The sequence below is a fragment of the Populus euphratica genome, unplaced genomic scaffold, assembly GCF_000495115.2.
Source record: "Populus euphratica unplaced genomic scaffold, PopEup_1.0 scaffold392.1, whole genome shotgun sequence".
Classification (NCBI taxonomy): Eukaryota; Viridiplantae; Streptophyta; class Magnoliopsida; order Malpighiales; family Salicaceae; genus Populus; species Populus euphratica.
Genome location: NW_011500279.1, coordinates 84476 through 103266, shown reverse-complemented (window position 1 = coordinate 103266; position 18791 = coordinate 84476). Strand labels below are relative to the sequence as shown.

The window sequence follows — 18791 nt, the reverse complement described above, 5'->3', positions numbered from 1 at the left end:
TTATATTTAATTATATAATAATAAATTGCTTGCAAAAAAAATTGTAGATTTTTTTTTTAAAAAAAAAGACAATGGGTTGCACAAAAAAACTTACTAAAATTAAAAACAAAAAACTATAATCTTATTTGAAAATAAAATAAAACGTTAATAAAATCTAAAAAAAAAAACAACTAATTTTATTAAAGAAATTAATAAAGTCATATATGTAGTTATTTAATTTCAAAATAAATAATAGAAAGAATTTAGATGCACATATTCAGGAGGCCTAGCACTCTCAGCCCACTAAAATTCAAGCTCGATGAGTGGGCCTAAGAGCACAAGCTTATAAACATGGATTTGAATTTTTTTAATTAGTTTAATGGATTAATGTTGTGGATGACACATAGTTTGTAATAAAAAAATATAGTACCTTGATTTCAGGAGTAAATGATGCTTTATTTACTAACCTAGTTTATGATCATTGTAGAGATGGTTAGAAAATTAGCGCAATGTATTTTTTGTTTAAAAAACTTATTTTTTATTTTTTTATCTAAAAATACTCGAAAGACATTCTTATATTTATAATATCAAGAATCTAATTTTTTAACTAATAAAACCTCAATTTGATTAAAAAACATCAAAACAATTCACTCAATTCTAGTATACTTTTTCAGGCAATATCAAGAGGAACACTTTGATACAAAGTTTAGTCTTGTTTCCATTGAAATCAACAAGCCTACCTCTCTATGTCTTGATTATTTTTTTATAATTATTTTTTTAATATTAAAAAATAAAATATAAAAAATATTTTTACTAAAGAGTTTAATTTTCAAATCAAAGGGATGTAAAGGGATTCTTAGAAAAATCCTAAGGCAAATTTAAGCAAAAGGCCATGACACCATTTTTTTTATATATAAAAAGGGATCCCATGTTTCTTTGTTTTAATTTTGGTCTCCTCATTTTCAATATTTTTCAAACAATAAAATTATATTTTTTTATAAAATTAAACACCAATCCAATGTTGATATTTTTTTTTAGATTGAGATAACCACATAAAAATAAATTAAAATAAATTATCAATTATAAATCCAATTAACACAACATTAAAAAATGAAATAAAAAAATTCAAAGTTCAAAAGAAAAAAAAGGACCAAAGTTGGAACCAAATTTTTTAAAAATACAAAGGTTTTCTATTTTTTTTTAATTTTGGTTCCCTCTTTTTTATTTTATTTTAAATAATAAAAAAATTATAAAATTAAGAACTAACCCAATGACAAGATTTTTTTTTTAAGACCTAGCAACAACAAGAAAAGCAAATAAAAACAACCATCAAACTCATATCTCAATTAAATATAATATTGAAATATAAGATTAAAAAATTTGAATATTTATATTCTTTAAGGTATTCATTATGTGAATATTGTTTATTATTCACACATGCAAAATAAAATAAAAGGAATAATATATATATTGAAAAAATATAATATTTCACACACATATTATTAATATATATATATATATGTGTGTGTGTATATTTAGATTGAATTTAGATTAATTTTTAAATTATATTTGATAAAATTCAAACCGTAACATTATCCAACAAATAATGATTTCAGATATTACAAATAAAAATTTTAGATATTTATAAATAGCTAAAAAATAGTAACTAGTGATGAAAAACCTTATCATTTGAATAGACTCAAGTAATATTAAATTATTATCTTTATTAATTTTCTCATTCTAACAAGTTTTTGATCACAGGTTATGCGAATGTGGACCTTATTTAGAACAAAACATTTTATATTTATTAAAATAAGTTAAAAAATATCAAAATATTAAGTTTATATTTTATGTATGATTGAAAACTAAAAAAATATAAATATGATAAAATTTTCAAAATCCAATTAAAAACTTTATGAACAAGAAACAATTTGAATCAAATTTTCAAGACAAATTTATTACTAGTGTTATTATTTTCACATCAAATACATAATATTTAAAATATATTACTAAAAATCAAATAAAAATTTATAATATTATTTAAGAAATATGTTAAAAATAAAAAGTAAGTAAATGCAACATAATAATTTTTTTTTCTTATTGCTAAAACAAATAATAAAAAAAAATAAAAAGGTCAGACTTAGCACTGGCCCTAGTATCATACCTAAATATTTATTTTTATTTTAACTTTTAGATGAATTATTTAAAAAAAATAAAATAAAATGAATGACATATTGTTTATCATAATAGATGATAGATAATGCACTATCCATTTCCCTGCTTTTTGGTAGCCAAAGTGGGGTAGCCAAAGTAGTTGAAAGCACTTAACAAATCTTCACAGATACATTCTTATTCTTAAAATAATAAAAACTAGTTAAAACCCGAGGAATCAAATTAAAATCATAAATTATGGTTATGGTGCGCATAAATTAATTCAGACACTCCACATGAAAAAAAATTAAAATCATAAATCTTTTCAAGCTCTAAATTTATCTTTTCCGGCAAAATGAGGGCCCAAATTACCACTATCAAATACTTCCCGTTAAATGAAACATTCTAATACTAAACTTGATTATTTTGTTTGCTGGAATTGCTACAATTAAATACTTCATCTCTCTAGTACTATTTTCTAGCATGTCACCCTATCTCTCATATGGGTAATGAAAAAAAAAACAAAAATAAATTTTACTATAAAAAAAAATTATATAAATTTAGAATTTTTCATATATTATATTATCCTGAAGTTTTACATGTGAGTCTTTTATCTTTTAATTTTGTAAGTCTATCATAAATTTTAAAACTAATTTTATCCGATTAGGCTAAAAAAAAAAAATAATTAAACAAAATAAAAATTAAAAATCAATAGCTTCACTGTTATTATAGACAATAAAGTTTTATATCAAACTCCATATGTTTTAGTTGTTTAGGTATTATTTATGTTGAACCTTATTCAGAAAAAAAATCATATTATTAATTTACTGTTAATATATTGGATTTTATTTGTAATATAGTTTAAAACAACTATTGATTACTCATTTAGTTAAAATTTAATTGGCATTAGAGTATTTCCTTGTTGCAAGAATTCATGAGTTTTAACCTCTCTTGAAAAAAAAAAAAAAAAACCTACCAACCAAATTGCTTTGCATAGAACTTGTACCAATTTATTTCAACTTGCTGTGTTGATTTGAACTGATAATATAAAGAATTAAAATAAAAAAATCAAAAGGTTATTTAATCAGTTGTTTCTTAAATTTTCATGTTAAATTAATTTTTTTAATGATTTTGTACTGTTTTGATATGTTAATATTAAAAATAAATTTTAAAAAATTAAAAAATATATAATTTTAATATATAATATTTTTAAAAAATAAATACTATTATATTCTCCAATGTCCTAAGTTATAATATTGAACTTCTAACTTTGTATTTTGTTACAATTATAATCAAATCAATTAAAAAATCAATTTGAAATCGATTTGATTAACTAGTAATTGAGTTAAAACTTAGTTTAATTTATATTTTTTATAAGACTCCATTTATTTGTTAGAAAATAATTTTTTTTTAGAAAGTGAATTCTAGAAAAATAAATTCTGAAAAAATAAATTATTTTTCTATATTCGGTAATGTAATGAAAAATAAGTTGGAAAATATTTTCTAGTATTTGATTATATCATGAAAAATGAATTGGAAAACAACTTGTTAATATTTTTTAATTTATTAAAATAATAAGGAACAAACAAAATAAAAAGTTGAATGAGAATGAAATTAAAAAAATAATTTAATAATTTATCTTAAATAAAATAAATAATAATCAAAATAATAGAAATCAAATCTAACAAATAAAACAATTAAAAGATAAAGAAATTAAAATAATAATAATAAACATTTCATAAATTATTTCAAATAAAATAAGTAACAATTAAAAAAATAAGGACCAAATTTGACAGATAAAAAATTTTAATTAAAAAAACAAATAACAATTATGAAAATAAAAATCAAAGTTTAATATAAAAATTAAATTTTAAAGGATAAAATTGAAAAACAAATATTCAAAACAAAATATATATAGTAATTAAAAGTTTTCATTATCAAATTTGATATAATCAACAAAAAATATGATAATTTTAAATATTTCACAATTTCTAGAAGGTGTTTCTCGTTCAAATTTTATAGTAAAATATTTTTTTGAAAATTAAGTCAAATTTTTCTTTAATTGAAAAGTATGGTTTAAATTTTATAGTAAAATATTTTTCTGAAAATTAAGTCAAATTTTTTTTTAATTGAAAAGTATTTTTTATTAATTAATTTTTCTAATAACAAATAAATATAAAAATATTTAAAAAATAATTTTCAAAAACCATTTTACATCATCTCCTAAAACTACATAATTTTTATTTTTATTTAAATCTCTAAAACTGTACTAACTAAAATTAACATGTCTAATCTTAAACCCTCACAAATTAAAAAAAAAAAAAAGGTCAAAATCTACACAGTTTTTTTTAAATGAAAAACGAAAACATGGGGCCTCTTATCGCATGTTATTTCTGTGGTTCTAATTTGGGTTAATGATGGCCGTCGTGTCTAGTGTATAAAATGCTCCATTTTGCCTTCTCTTTAAAGAGAGGTGAAGGGACAGCAATATTGTCTGTCGGATTCCATTTTGCAGAGAAATTTCATCATCATCAATGGCAACTTCACCTTTACAAAGCTCAGGAATGCTATCAAGAGAACAGTTGCTTTATCTCTTTAATTCCTTCTCTCAACTCACTTCCCAGCCTGGTAATTCAAAGGCCCCCCCTTTCCTTTTCTTTTTCCTTCATTGTAACTATAAATTTACCATTTTCATATAAATACTCTTTGTTAGATGTAAAGAAAAGGATTGCTGATGCCGTGAATGACAAACAGGTGAGTGTTTTTATAATAAAAAATGATGGGTTTGCCCTTTGATTAACAAGTATCGCTTCTGTTTGTCAAATTTTGAGATGGGATTCTTAATGCAGGAAGCTGTTGCTGCTACCACTACAATCCAGGAATCTATATTTTTGGAAATGGGGATTGGTGAGTCTGTCCCGAAGTATCTTTGAATTTCTTAATATGTTTTTCCAAATGGGGGTTGCTCCATTTTCAAAATTCTGGCTATTGGTCCTCTTGCAAAGCAAATGCGGTGAGGGCTTTTGCTAGGACAGGGGTTCGAGTCTTATCTTTGAAAATCCATTTTCAATCTAAAAAAGTAATATGGTTGGTTTAGCTTGGTTGGATTGGAAAGTGCACTGTCGCTCGACTTGTATGTGCTTTTGGCGGGTAACTAAATCTGTTGCACTTGCTTCGTTGTGCTTGGGCTGAACATACAGTCGTTGAGGCTTGTTGATAGAATGTTGTGTTCTTTCCTCGTATGTTCTCATGGGCTACAAGTTGCTGATGTAAATTTTTATTTGTTATTTTCTTTGCCTTTGTTACAGCAATCTCATGGAGATCTATCAGTATTTAGTCTTGTTCTTAGAGCCTTGGAAATTTTATTGCTGAACGACGCATCTCTTTTCTTTCTTGTAGATAGCGAATGCATCTGCAAAGTGAAACATTACCTCTAAGTAAACTCTTAATTGCAATTCATCTTAAAATAGGGCAAATGAAGCTCAATGTGATGGATAGTGCATTATAGATTTGTGGAGGGGATAGCTGCTATGCTTTCATAGCAGTTAAACTGATGTAGGGGCCATCTCACTTTAGACTTTTTTACATGAATAGTTTTTATCCTTTAAAATCCTGTTTTTGGTATTCAAGATATCAGTAGCATCTCGACTTGTATAGGTATAGTGGTCATTCTCTTTTTGGAAATTGGCTACTCTTAGTTGGAAAGTTCTGACCATTTTAGCTTTCATGCCATGGTGACAGACATTGAAAGATCCATTCAGTTATTCTGACTCACATTTGTTATTCTTCAATACTGATGCAAGTTTTGTGCTAAGAAATTAAAGCAATCTGATATCATGAAAAATACTGTTTCAATATTGCAGATCCAAGTTTTGGTATTGCATGCTTGGGAAAAGTGAACGTGGTCTATGAAAATGATCAGGATTTGATGATTCGCTTTTACAAATTCGTTGCAAAGTATGTTGTCTCTCTGTCTCTGGTACAGATTTCTGATTGAGTAATTTTTGTTTAAGGCATTGGACAATATATGAGTATTCTGCATTTTTTTTTATGTGAACTATTATTACTTTTAAAGAGGACACAAACATATGAGATATTACACGAACCCGCCATTAATTTTCTATGATCTTGTACAGGGACAACCCTCACTTTTTTTTTTTTTGACCTGTGATGAACAGAATCATCTCTCCAGCTCCCACTGTAAAAGTTATTGTCATTTTAAGCTTTAGGCCTTTCACAAATTTTTTAAAGATGTAAAAAGCAGGCCTCTTTTTTTCTTAGGTATCAGTTGCTGTCATGTGAGCTCTTACATTTTCCCAAGGAGTTGAATGTAATCTTGAGCTTTTTTTGTCTCCAACAGCATGCAATTTTTTTCAACTTTCCAACATTTTTCTGGCTGAAATTTCCCTTTCCAAGTAAAGATACCATTGATAAATCTTGAACTCTACTGGGCCTATGGAAGATCGATTTTCTCTTTGGCATGAAATGTAATTGATGTAGAAGATTCCTTTCCAATGGGGTTGGAAGATAGAAATGCAGTTTTCATTGCCTGGGAATGAAAAATGAGCAACTATATGGATGATGGGGTTACATACATGAAGTTTTATGCATGATAGGGACAATACTAATGGCGATTATGAAATAAAACTGATAGACAATTCAAATGCCTTGGATAACAAGCTGAATTGGTTGAGGGTCGGAGACTCTGTTTTACTCATCTCCTGTAAGCACAAGTTTAGGACTTAGTAAGTAAGGGTGTTCATTTTTGTATTTTCTAGTCACAATTGGAAAAACCCTGATGACATACTAGACCATTACTTTTATATTATTGTCATTGAGATGGATTTACTTAAGGAACATGACTTGTCTTTATCAATGCTCTCCTTATTGGAGAATTACATTTACTGTCTGCATTGTTTCCGAGTTCGTTCCTCACAGTGCCTTTACTTTTTATTCCACAAAAGTTGATGTCATTTATGATGTCCCTGTTTTCATGAGTTGAAACAGATGTTCCCTTTACATGCACTGGTTTTTGCAAGGGATTGGATTATCTGATTCTGTATTTTTGGTGTTGATATGCAATGAAATGACAGCGAAGAAATGGCCTGCGATGAAGCTGAGCTGGGACCAGATGAGTTTGCCGGAAAAATGCACTATCAACAAAAACTACAGGAGCAGGTAAAATCTAGTTGAATTTTGGTATTAGAGGTTGGTTGAAGATGGATACAACTAAATGGTTGGGAACTTTTTTTTGCAGCAACTAGAGATGCTAAAGCACATGCGCAAATTTCACCTGGATGATCAATCTGCAATTCTTGAGAAGGTAAATGCTCTGATTCATTTTCTCATTCACTTTAGCAGTTTTTTCTCAAAGATAAAAATGCAAACCTCAGGGCTGTAAAATTTATTTCATTGGACATCATTCTGGAGACATGTTATTTTGATGTTCATTTGCTGCTCATATTTTGGATGTTCTAACAACAATTTAGTTGTGAAACAATGGAACAATTTCACTTGAAACGGACCACTTAACATCTGTCAACTCTTTCCCGTGCTATACAGTTGCATCAGCAGATGGAAAATGCCAATTTTGAAGGTGAGGCGTCAGTTTTGTCACCTGAACAAATTCAGGAGACTGTTCGAAGAAGGGTTTCACCGCTGTTTCAGCCTAGGTAGATGGATACCCAATTTGTCTGCATTCTAGTTTCATTCTGGGCTGCGACGTTCCGCATGTTTCTAATGTAAGCTATTTGTTGTAGCTGCTAGTTTTCGTACATAGTTAACTATTGCTGTTCGCTCCTTTATCGATCCCCGTTATTTCATGTTCTTTTTGCACGGGATCGTGAGGCATCTAAAGTGGTGATTGATGATATCCTGCATAGGCCTCAATCCCCGACATGGCCTAATTAGCAAACTATTCCAAAATTCAGTTGACAATTGATGTGTTTCTGTTCTGGTCCACTCCTCTAATCTTTACCACTGAAGGATGTAGGCGTATCAAAACAGTGCTCACATCGGGTTAATTCATGCAACATGGGTCATGCTAGGTAGCTTGATGCTAATACATTTCAAGAGCTTTCATTTCCCAAAGCAATGAAAATTATGCAATTAAAGCACATCCAAAACAAGTGATCATATACACGTTCACTTGCTAAATGGATCAGATTTTTTTTTTTACTTGGATTCTCAAGAACCTACATAAAGTAAAAACAGTGGCAGAGGAGGTCGTGCTGGGTTCAATCAATGGAAAGATCGTCAATTACTAACATCAATTTCTAGGCATGCGCTCGACACCAATATCAAAAAGCCTACCTCCCTCTCGTTAATGATATCATTTCTAGGCATGCGCTCGACACCAATATTAAAAAGCCTACCTCCCTCTCGTTAATGATGGGAGCGCCTGTCATCCAGCCGCCACGTTCGGCTTATACCATATCAGATCGGGCTGAGTTCTCCCATCCCAAATCTCTACGATGATATAATTCATGTTATATATAAAAAATAGCTCCGTAACTTGGTATCCAGTTGAGATGGCCGAGTTGGTCTAAGGCGGTCTGAGTTCTCCCATCCCAAATCTCTAAGATGATCCTTGCGCTAAGATTCAGATGCCTGGTCCCCGTTAATATTTATGATATATATATAAAATTAGGTTCCGAATCTAGCATCAAGTTGAGATGGCCGAGTTGGTCTAAGGCGCCAGATTAAGGTTCTGGTCCGAAAGGGCGTGGGTTCAAATCCCACTCTCAACATTTCGTTTTACCTGTTTTTTTTTTTACATTTTTCTAATGATTCAAATTCACTTCTGGGTTCTAACGTGGGAATATTTTTTCATGCCGTAATCCCAAAATTCTAAATTAATTTTAGAATCAAGAAAAACTCAGTTGATCGGAGTATTTCTTCGGTGTCTAATTTCTTAGCAGACAATTCCAAATCCAATGACCATCAACTTCTTCGGAGTAATTCATCGCTGTTCTTGTAAATTAAATTCATGTTTCTAATGATTCAAATTCACTTCTGAGTTCTAACGTGGGAATATTTTTTCATACCGTAATCCCAAAGTTCTAAATTAATTTTAGAATTAAGAAAAACTCATTTGATCGGAGTATTTTTCGGTGTCTAATTTCTTAGCAGGCAATTCCAAATCCAATGACCATCAATTTCTTCGGTGTAATTCATCGCTGTTCTTGTAAATTAAAGAATGATCAGGATAAATTTCAGACAATTTAATTGAAAACTTATCTTGAAAAGCATCGTACACCTTAAAAAGAAAAACATAGCTCTCCTTGTTTTGTCTCAAATTGCTTCCCATAGACGACTAAATCATGACATGCACTCCTCCACATGAACAAACATGGTTATAAGAACATAAATAGACGGTCCATGTTCTAATTATATTAAAAAACATGAGGGATGTACAAGACATAAACAACCTGTCTCAAAGTAAATCACAAGTAAAAAAAAAAAAGTAAATCACAAGTATAGTTAAATTCAATTTAATTTCAAATATGATTGGAATTAAACGGATAACTTATTACAATTTTTATATTTATAATAAAATTTAAAATCATATAATGAATTTAATTATATTGTTGGGAATGCCTATACAATTGAATCGAATTAACAATTTTAACTATTTTCCCCTTAATCTATATTCAACATAATTGAAAGGTTATTTATTTGTATTTTGTATTGTAAAAGATGTGTTCTCTTAATTTATATTGAAAGGTTATTTCTTTGTATTTTGTATTGTAAAAGATGTGTTTAGTCCTCTTCTCTTCACCCCATAAAAACATATTTTGATAATAAGATATTTTTTTTTGTATTTATTGAGATTAAAGGTTTTTTTTTTTTTTTTAAGAAGCAAGCAATTCATTGTACACAAAACCTTCAAGCAAGGTTCAATGAAATATTTGTCTAACAGTTAAGGCATTATTATATTTTTCAAAGAGTGATAATATGAATTTAATCTCTAAAAGGCAATCATAAACTCAAATAAAAACTAGTCTTACTCTTTTTGAAAAATATGAAGATACCTTAATTAAGAAAAAAAAAAAAAACCTTCTAGCAAGGTGAAAATGATAATGGTCTAGGAACCACAGTTGGACCAATAAAAGCTCGTGAAACATCCAACCCGATCAGTTTAGGCAGCTTATGCCAAAGATGGGAGACGACATCCCCCTTGATAGTTGATGTCATGTCCCCGCAGCAACTCAGGGGAAAAGAACACATTCCCTGTTGCTACTTTTTTTTTTATAATTAACGTGGATATTCAGATTAGCTTGCGCGTACCACGACTAATTCCACGGGTCCTGAAGTTAACGATCATGTAAGTCTCCAGTGGCCATTATATGAGCAACCAAGGACTCGAACCTGAGACTACAGAGAGAACAAACTCCTTAGTCTCAAATTTTTACCACTTGGCCATCATCTAGATGGTTATTCCCTGTTGCTACTTCTTCATCAAATCTAGATAGTTATTCCCTGTTGCTACTTCTTCATCAACCTCCAGACAGTGCAAGAACCGAAGTTCCTTCATTTTCGTAAGCAAAACGCTGTTGCTTAGATAGTGTTACTTATTTCACGTAAACTCCTTGCTTGAAGATGTATTAGTGCATCAGCAGACTTTGTTCCACAAAACCGAATCTTCTGAAGATGCACAATTTACAGTGCATGAAGTTTTTTGTTTTTTTTTGAAGAGAAGAAAAGGGGGTATTCTTGAAATAGTATGAATTGATTTCCAAATCAGAGGGTTTCCTTTTATTTATTTATTTATTTTTATTGTTTATTATTTGAATTCATTTGTAATTGAAATCAATACCATCAAAATAATTCTAAATACACGAATTGATTTGCCTCTTGAAATTAAATTTAATTTCTAGGATTCCAAATAGTTTGAAAATGAATCTAATCTAAACGAGCTCACTATATTATTGATGTCTTCAGTGCTCTCCCTGTTTAATCCATGAGGACACGAACACGATCTTAATGGGCAACAACTGTGGCTTCCATTATACTTCTTCCTCTAAGGTCTGCTTGCTTTTAAAGGTGATGATATCGATGCATAGAGATGCTTTCATCCACCATTACAACATGCTACAAAATATATAAAAGTTATTTTCAAAGGATATAATTTAATTTATTAGATTTTAACTTTGTATATTAAAAGTTAGTAATTTGTGTTTTATAAATTTTAAAATTATTAAATAATTATTAATTTTAAAATTTATATAATTAGTTGACACACACAAGTTAATCCAAACTTTAACATTAATAAAAATTTATATAATTAGTTGATACATACAAGTTAATCCAAACTTTAACATTAATAATATATATATACATATATATATATATATATAAAAAAAATCAGGATAATAATTAAGTTACGGTATAATAATAAATAATAAATTAATATGAAAACTTAATAATCTTGAGATATCAGATCAATTATTATAATATATATGGATTTGTACCCATTACAGCTCTCAAATACACAACATTAACAATAGTCAATTACATTTTTTATTTTTAATTTCCATTTTTGATGAAATCTCTCAATTCTATCAACTATCAAGCAACCCTCCTCCTCCAACATTTTTGAACACGAACTTGAAATATTTGAGCATGCATGTTTCATCAAAGGCTATTCGTGAACTAGTACATTCCCAACAAATTATTTACAATTATTGTTATAGAATTCGAATCTTGAATCATATACAAGCTAATCTTGCAAAGCTTCTTATGACATATTCAATGCTAGTAATGGAGATCGGCAAAAGAACAAGAACAAGAAATGTGGCAAAGGAGAGACCAGTATGAAAATCAAAAGAGTATAGGGACGAAATGTACCTTTACCCCCCCACCCCCAAATCTAATCCATCATCCTCTCACGTGAATACCTTTCAAAAGATAAAGCTCTCAATCCCCACCCCTCCCCTCCTCCTCTCATCTCTTCTTCACTTGTAACCATAAAACAAACTCTATAAAGCACTCAAAAAATAAATTGTAAATCAGTTTCAGTTTTTAACTTAATTCACCACATAAACCTCTAATTCTCATTTCTGGGTCTTCAATTTTTCAGCTTAAAAAGCAATAATGGCAGTCAGCTTCAATCTAATTGGTTCATTCAAAGGCCTTTCTTTATCTTCAAGCTCTTCATCTTCCTTCTTTAAAGGAGATGCTGGCTCCCTTAAATTTGGTCTGAAAAGCTCTGCTTTGTTGCCGTTTAAGGCTCCGGTGAAGGCTCCATTACCCTTGACGATTCAAATGGCTCACAAGAAGGGAGCTGGGAGTACCAAGAACGGCCGTGATTCTAAAGGCAAACGGCTTGGTGTCAAGATTTATGGTGATCAAGCAGCTAAACCTGGCGCAATTATTGTAAGGCAGCGTGGTACCAAGGTCTGGCCTTAATTTCCTCAAAATTTAGGAGTTCACTTTTGTTTTGCACCTTTGTTTTTCTTATAGAAGTTTTGTTTTTGGGTTAAGCTTGTAGTTCATATTAGTTATAAGTTCGATTCAATGGGAATTAAATTGATTTTTTTGGCAATGCTTGATTTTGTAATAAGGGGTTTTGTGTTCGGGAATTTCCTTAGTAATGTGATATGTAATCTAGAAAAGGGGAAATGGGAGAGCAAGAGGTCTGTATTTTGGACTGTCAAGGTCAAAGAACCGAGTATTTTGCTAGTCTCCAGCTTTCACCAACATGGAATCCACTAGTCATCCTGTATCCAAATTATCAAATCCATGACTGTAGGAACCCTCATTGTAATGGCGGTCCATATCATAGTAGGTCACCGGTGAAAAAGATTTGCAAGGCAAAACCATGTCAAATTAGCGAATCTTGTGTTCTCTTCTCTGATTTGCTGACTCTATATGTTTGGTTCGTCTAGGAAGAGTGGATTGGAGTTTTGCTCTGGAGGGTGAAAGCTATTAACTCTGAATTTAGGAGTCATGGAAATGATTTCCTTTTGGAATAAGGGAATTTAAGTTTGATCACTTTGAGATGACTTCTCTAAGCATATTGAAAAATGCGATATTCTTGTTTCTAATATTGCTCTTTATGGAACATATCTGCTCTGCTGTTCTCCACTGTCATTCAATGTGCATTAAATAGTGTTGTGGCTAGTTTTTCATGCTACCACATTTGAGTATTTGTCTACATTTTCAGTTTCATCCAGGGAAGAATGTGGGGATTGGCAAGGATCACACCATCTTTTCTTTGATTGATGGATTGGTGAAATTTGAGAAGTTTGGGCCTGACAGAAAAAAGGTAGATTCTATATTTTAAACCTTACAGTTTGTGAGAGTGCTAAATATTCCAAATTGAGATGCATTATGGTCTTGTATGTTTGGCAGATTAGTGTGTACCCAAGAGAAATCCAGCCCGAGAATCCCAACAGCTATCGAGCAAGGAAGAGAGAGAACTTCAGGTTGCAGCGTGAACGCAAAAAGGCAAGAAAGGCAGGTATCGTTGCTCAGCCACAGCTAGTACTTGCCTCCAATGTTGATGCTGCAGATAGCAACCCAGTTTGCTGAATTTGAAAGTTACTGATCTTTTTTAATTGCTTTTGCTTTATGTTGTAGCAAATAGATGCGCGCCACTACAACAATTTTTTCCGTGTGCATTGTAATCCTAAATGCTTGTTTTTAATCTGTTAATATCTGGTTTATCAGGTGTCTTTTTGCTTTTTTACGCCCTTCAGTTTGAATTTACTACATTTCTATCATTATATCAAGATTGAAAACTACAAATACTGAGACACTGGTGGTTTGGACGTCCTTGTGAATGGTTTCAAATTAGCCAGTTTCATCGCATGGAGGAAGCCTTCGTTTGCCATGGCTTTATTGACGTGCTTCCGGCAATATACCCAGCCAATGGGTTTTCTATGCTCCGTATATTGGCACGCCTTTAAATTGGAGGAAAAAATTGAAGCCATTTTGTGATCTTAAGGCATCCCAGACTGGCTAGAGAGTTCACGATTGCGCTCCAGTAATAACTGGAAAGCGCAGCAGGAAAAATCATTTGGCATTTGTTAAGGCCGTACCACCTACAATAGGTATTGAAGGGTTTGTGGGTGGAGGATCACTTGCAGTGCAGGTCACGACCAAAAAGTCGGTGTACTATTTACAAGCAACCAGAAATTAGATCCTGCTTAATATTTGAGATGCGAAAAGGCCTCCAACTGACCCCAACAGACAGTAATTCGTTTGCTCAGAAGCTCAGGGACAAGGCTGATTCCTACCGTGTACGACCGACCGAGGCCAAATAAAGAGTAGCAATACTTCCTGAACTTCATTTTGGGCTATATAATTAAAGAACATGAACACTTGTTGTTACACAATAACCAAGCGAGAAAAGAAAAATTGTAAATCCAAAAAAGCTACTAGATAAGAGGAACAAAAGTTTCATACAATATCCTGAATCCTACAGTTTTAAGACCAAGATACATCAAAAAGCAACATCAACAGTGCTAACATTCCATTTCACCACATTGCCATCTATCTCTGGATTTTGTGATCAAGCCTGGATCCGTCCATGCTATCCTGCAATGTCAACAAAATGTTACACTCCAACTCCAAGCCAACCCAAAAACACTAAAATTCACCAGCGGAATGTTTCATCACATTATTTTAAGGTTATGAACTGCATCAAATTTAACATTTTGATATCAAATAAAATTAAGTGTGTTGTGCAAGCACATTTATGCATAATAATGTCATACGTATTCATTCTGTTTATTTTGAAATGACCATTCATTCAAGCAAGAGCGAGGTGAAATCTGATCCGAAACCAGAGGCAAAAAAGGCACAAAATCACCAAGTGTGAGCTAAAAAGAATCAATATACCCATCTCTTCATGCCTAATACTAAAACCAATACCTATATATAGCCTTTGGATAACCCGCCATGCTTCATTTTTAACAGGGAAAAAAGCCAAATGACATGCATTTTGTAACCCATTACAACCCAACCATGTACTTTACAGATGGACCCAATCATACACCATAGATATCTTGTAACATACTACCACCAACACCGTCAATGACAGCACCAAAGATTGAGGGCTTCGCCTTGCTTATTATTCCTATAAGTAACTCTCTTGCCCATACCAAAACAACATGGATTTTCTAGTTGGTGTCCAGGTTGTATCACAATTTTTTTTAAAGAAAAACAAAAGCAACCAACCTCAATTATTGATCATAAAAGGAAGAGATCAAATATAATTCAAACAAAATTAAGTAACAGATCTCAATTTCGCAATTAAAAACTTTCAATAAATAATAAAAAAGAATTATATTCAGATCAATCAAAGAATAGAGCTTACCTAAACGGATCCAACAATGATGTTGTTGATGGGAATAAATATGAGTTTCACAAAGAAACCTACGAATCCCATCACTACGAATCCTATCGCTGTACGGAAAGCCACCTTCGTGAACTCTGAAACAACAAAAAAAGGCGTCTTTTTAGTCAGAATTCACAACAAGATCGAATCTAAAAGAGAAAAGAAAAGGGAAAGAAAGGGTGGGTGGTGCTGCTAACCTTTGCGATCGGGCTTGTGGCAGCGCTTGACGAGGCGAACGCTGTCCTTAGAGAACTCTCTCAATGGATCGAATACTGAATCGATGGCGTCCATTTCTTTTCGATTTTCTCTCTCTCTCTTTCTCTCTCTATTTTTGGTGGTTGTGAAGATGGTGGATCTGTGAGCTTCTGGGATTTAAGAGCGTGAAGAAGGACGTGATGACTTAAGGTATTTTTCTTGGACATGGATGCCCCTGATTCGTCATCTGGTTTGACTACTTAGCCCTTAATTGAAACGACACAGTTTAACTGCGTTGAGTGAATTCGATTTCCAAGGTGATGACAGGCCAGCTGTCAAAGACACAGGAATGTTATATCGTTTTCTGATAGCTTTGCTTTTTAGATGACTTTACACACGTTGTTTATTTGCAGGAGCCAAGAAAGAGACGGCGAGCCCTTCAGTCAGCTAGAACTGGAACCATTTACCGAATGGCATGGCCATTGGTGTTTGTCTCCTTTTCATTAACAGAAGGAAAGTAATTGATTTTACATGAAAGAAGATACATGCAGGCCTTGGCACTCTAAATTAGGCTTTCATTTCAACTCAAAAATGAATAATTTCACCTGTGGAATTGAATTCAAGAAAAATCATAACAAATAAATTAGGGGCAGTATGAATGCAATTATCAGAACCTAATAATGCATGACAAAATGTGGGAAGTAAACGAAAACTGAGCATCGGCTTTTCCACAAATTCAACTTTCAGACTTGCATTGTAGATGGCTATTTCCAACTCTCAAGTAATCAGTCCCACAATTACATGCAGATAAGGTATTTACAAAGTGTTTTGGCTATTGCTTCCCTCCTGTTGGCACAGAATCTGCCTTTTTCTCTCGCTGAACCGCTCGAGGGACAAATGTGAGGCCACGAGTGTTGCGGCGGCCAAAGCTGACTGAAGAAGGAGAGGAATCTGAAGTGCTTAACTTAGATACTGCTGAAACAAGGCCATCAATGGTTTCACCTTCTATGTCCATTTTGCTGGAAGTTTCCTCGCTTCTATGAATAGCTTGTTTGCGATGTTGCTTCTGTCTTGCTTTCTTGGATAGGTGGGCTTTCTTGAAGAATTCAAATGAACTAGGGAACTTATGTTTATCTACCAGATGCTGTTGCCTACCCTTGTAATTCTTGAATTTTAAACCACAACCTTCCACCAGACATTCATACTGTTGCAGGAAAAAAACAACTATTAGCATTGAACAACACTAAAGAGGTGAGAAGCTTAAAAGATGCACATTCAAAACGTTGAAGGATTTTTGTCAAGATTTCATTTATATTATAGATTCTAAGAACCACAAAGTAGATTGGATAGACTAGCATAACCTTGTGATTTCAGAAATGATCAGTCCCTTAAGCCTTAACTCCTAAGCATTGTCCTCGTCAGTTTTTATTTCAGCCCTTATTTATCAACTCGCCTTTAGTGATTCTCATTGAAAAATGGAATGAGGGTAGTTTGGATTGCTTATCAAGTAATTGTAAGCAAGACAAATAGTCTACTAATCACCAAAAAGGAAGAGAAGTTGGATCAAAGAATAAACAATTCTTAATATCATACGTAGGGCATCATACAGACACTATTACAGCTAACAAAAACACAAATCATGCACCAAATCCTCTGATGACAAACACAATAGAAACTAAGAACGAGTTGACAGCATACTGATCAACTAGAATAAAATGACTGTTAGAGAGTCTTAGTGAAAATCAATTGAAAATACATAATGAAAAGGGATTCAAACCACAACCCTCCACCAGGCATTCATACTGCTGCAGGAAAAGACAAGAATTAACATTCAACAAAGACAATAGTGAAAATACACACAAGCACAAGCATCCAAACAAATTGAAGAAGTTTTATCATCTTGTGAATTTACAAACAACAATGGGATTCTAAGAAGACAGACAAGACCAACAACACTATGTGTTTGCATACACACTCACCTATACAACCAGTAAACATGAATCCAAATGAGTTCTAATCCAGCCTCTCTTTTTTTGCCATTTTCTCTCATTTTAGTGATTCTTGCATGTTCATTAAGGAGTAGAATTACGGGGCAGTTTAGATTGTCTATGGAGAAATTATATTACAAAGGAAGGGAAAATAAAAAAGGCAGCAAAGGCATTTATATTTCTTATGGTAGCGCACAGGTAATAACACCTTAAGCAACAACAAAAAATAGCACAAATAACCTAAAAAAGCATTGATAATAAAAAAGAACTAGACATCAAAACAGGATTCAACGGTACAAAAGCTCAATTAGAACCAAACAGAATGTTATATTAGAAATTCATAATGCACTACATTTCACAAAGAGGGAAGCCGATAAAAGATACCATGGCATAACCGCGTGCAACTTTTGCCTGAAAGAAAGAGTCATGTGCTTCAGACACATGAATGCTGAGCAGGAGCGACGTTGGGTAAACTCTGGAGCAAACCGAACACGAAGCAGTGTGCCGTCCATTATAATGATCTTCAAAGTGTTCCAAGGATATCAAGTGTGCACCACAACCAACAATCGGACAAACAACCTCCATACTATAGAATCATAAGTTTCAGTGCACAAACCCAATACAATTCAAACCTTAAATTTCTTATAAATGATGAAATCCTAATTCATAAAAAAATTCATACCTTCCATCCTCGTCTATCAAATCCTGCAGCCTATGCTTTTCATCTTCACTTAAATCTAACGCAACCTAGATTTTTTTTTTAAAACACAAAAAAGCAATATCATTAAGTAATAAAAATCAAAAGCAGAAAAAACAATACCGAATTTCTGTAAAGATTTTGTGAATTTAAGAGTGGAAGATGAAAAGGCAAACATGACAGAGTGGTGACCTGTTTGGCGAGGAGTTCTCTCTCGATGTTGCCAGAAGAGAAGAAAGGAGATTCGGGGCCAAAACGACGGCGAATCGGTTTCCAGTACGGAAACCCTAACTCGGTTTTGGTGTCCATTTCTACAAGCATCGCCATCGGGAAGATCACTGAGAGAGGGAGAGAGACAACGGGGGGAGAGTGTTTTGAGTTTGGATTTTGAATCAGTTTTACTCTAACGGAAAGTTTAGAGCAAGTTCTGGAGACG

General features: G+C 32.1%; 3 protein-coding genes and 1 non-coding gene across 6 annotated transcripts in view; 3 read left to right on the top strand and 1 right to left on the bottom strand.

Annotated features, from left to right (window-relative positions):
* The first annotated feature begins 4532 nt into the window (after window positions 1-4532).
* Window positions 4533-8079, top strand: LOC105113103 (plant/protein). 2 transcript variants are annotated; one of them, XR_839885.1, is made up of 8 exons: window positions 4533-4758; window positions 4844-4884; window positions 4980-5037; window positions 5994-6087; window positions 7224-7308; window positions 7388-7453; window positions 7693-7969; window positions 8002-8079. XR_839885.1 is itself a non-coding variant. In XM_011009130.1 (7 exons), exons 1-7 carry the CDS (start codon window positions 4665-4667, stop codon window positions 7804-7806), a joined length of 552 nt encoding a protein of 183 aa, XP_011007432.1. In that variant the 5' UTR covers window positions 4533-4664; the 3' UTR covers window positions 7807-8079. The 2 variants fall into 2 exon arrangements, 1 of the variants encoding a protein (XP_011007432.1); XM_011009130.1 differs by having other exon boundaries at window positions 7693-8079.
* A 719-nt stretch (window positions 8080-8798) lies between these two features.
* On the top strand, window positions 8799-8879 carry TRNAL-AAG (transfer RNA leucine (anticodon AAG)). The gene has a single exon. It is a non-coding gene; the product is annotated as a tRNA-Leu (tRNA).
* Window positions 8880-12045: 3166 nt separating this feature from the next.
* Window positions 12046-13816, top strand: RPL27 (ribosomal protein large subunit 27). The gene is made up of 3 exons (XM_011009129.1): window positions 12046-12528; window positions 13298-13399; window positions 13486-13816. Exons 1-3 carry the CDS (start codon window positions 12226-12228, stop codon window positions 13663-13665), a joined length of 585 nt encoding a protein of 194 aa, XP_011007431.1. The 5' UTR covers window positions 12046-12225; the 3' UTR covers window positions 13666-13816.
* Window positions 13817-16266: 2450 nt separating this feature from the next.
* LOC105113101 (nucleic acid binding / zinc ion binding protein) overlaps window positions 16267-18791 on the bottom strand; it is a 5885-nt gene continuing 3360 nt past the window's right edge. Inside the window, exons 1-4 of one of the 2 annotated variants that reach the window (XM_011009127.1) lie at window positions 18548-18773; window positions 18341-18405; window positions 18043-18244; window positions 16267-16874 (exon numbers count right to left, since the gene is read on the bottom strand). In XM_011009127.1, the coding sequence (XP_011007429.1) occupies window positions 16503-16874; window positions 18043-18244; window positions 18341-18405; window positions 18548-18682 (774 nt within the window). In that variant the 5' untranslated portion in view covers window positions 18683-18773 and the 3' untranslated portion in view covers window positions 16267-16502. Of the gene's footprint in view, window positions 16875-18042; window positions 18245-18340; window positions 18406-18547; window positions 18774-18791 lie in introns of those variants that run through there. The other variant, XM_011009128.1, reaches the window with a different exon arrangement.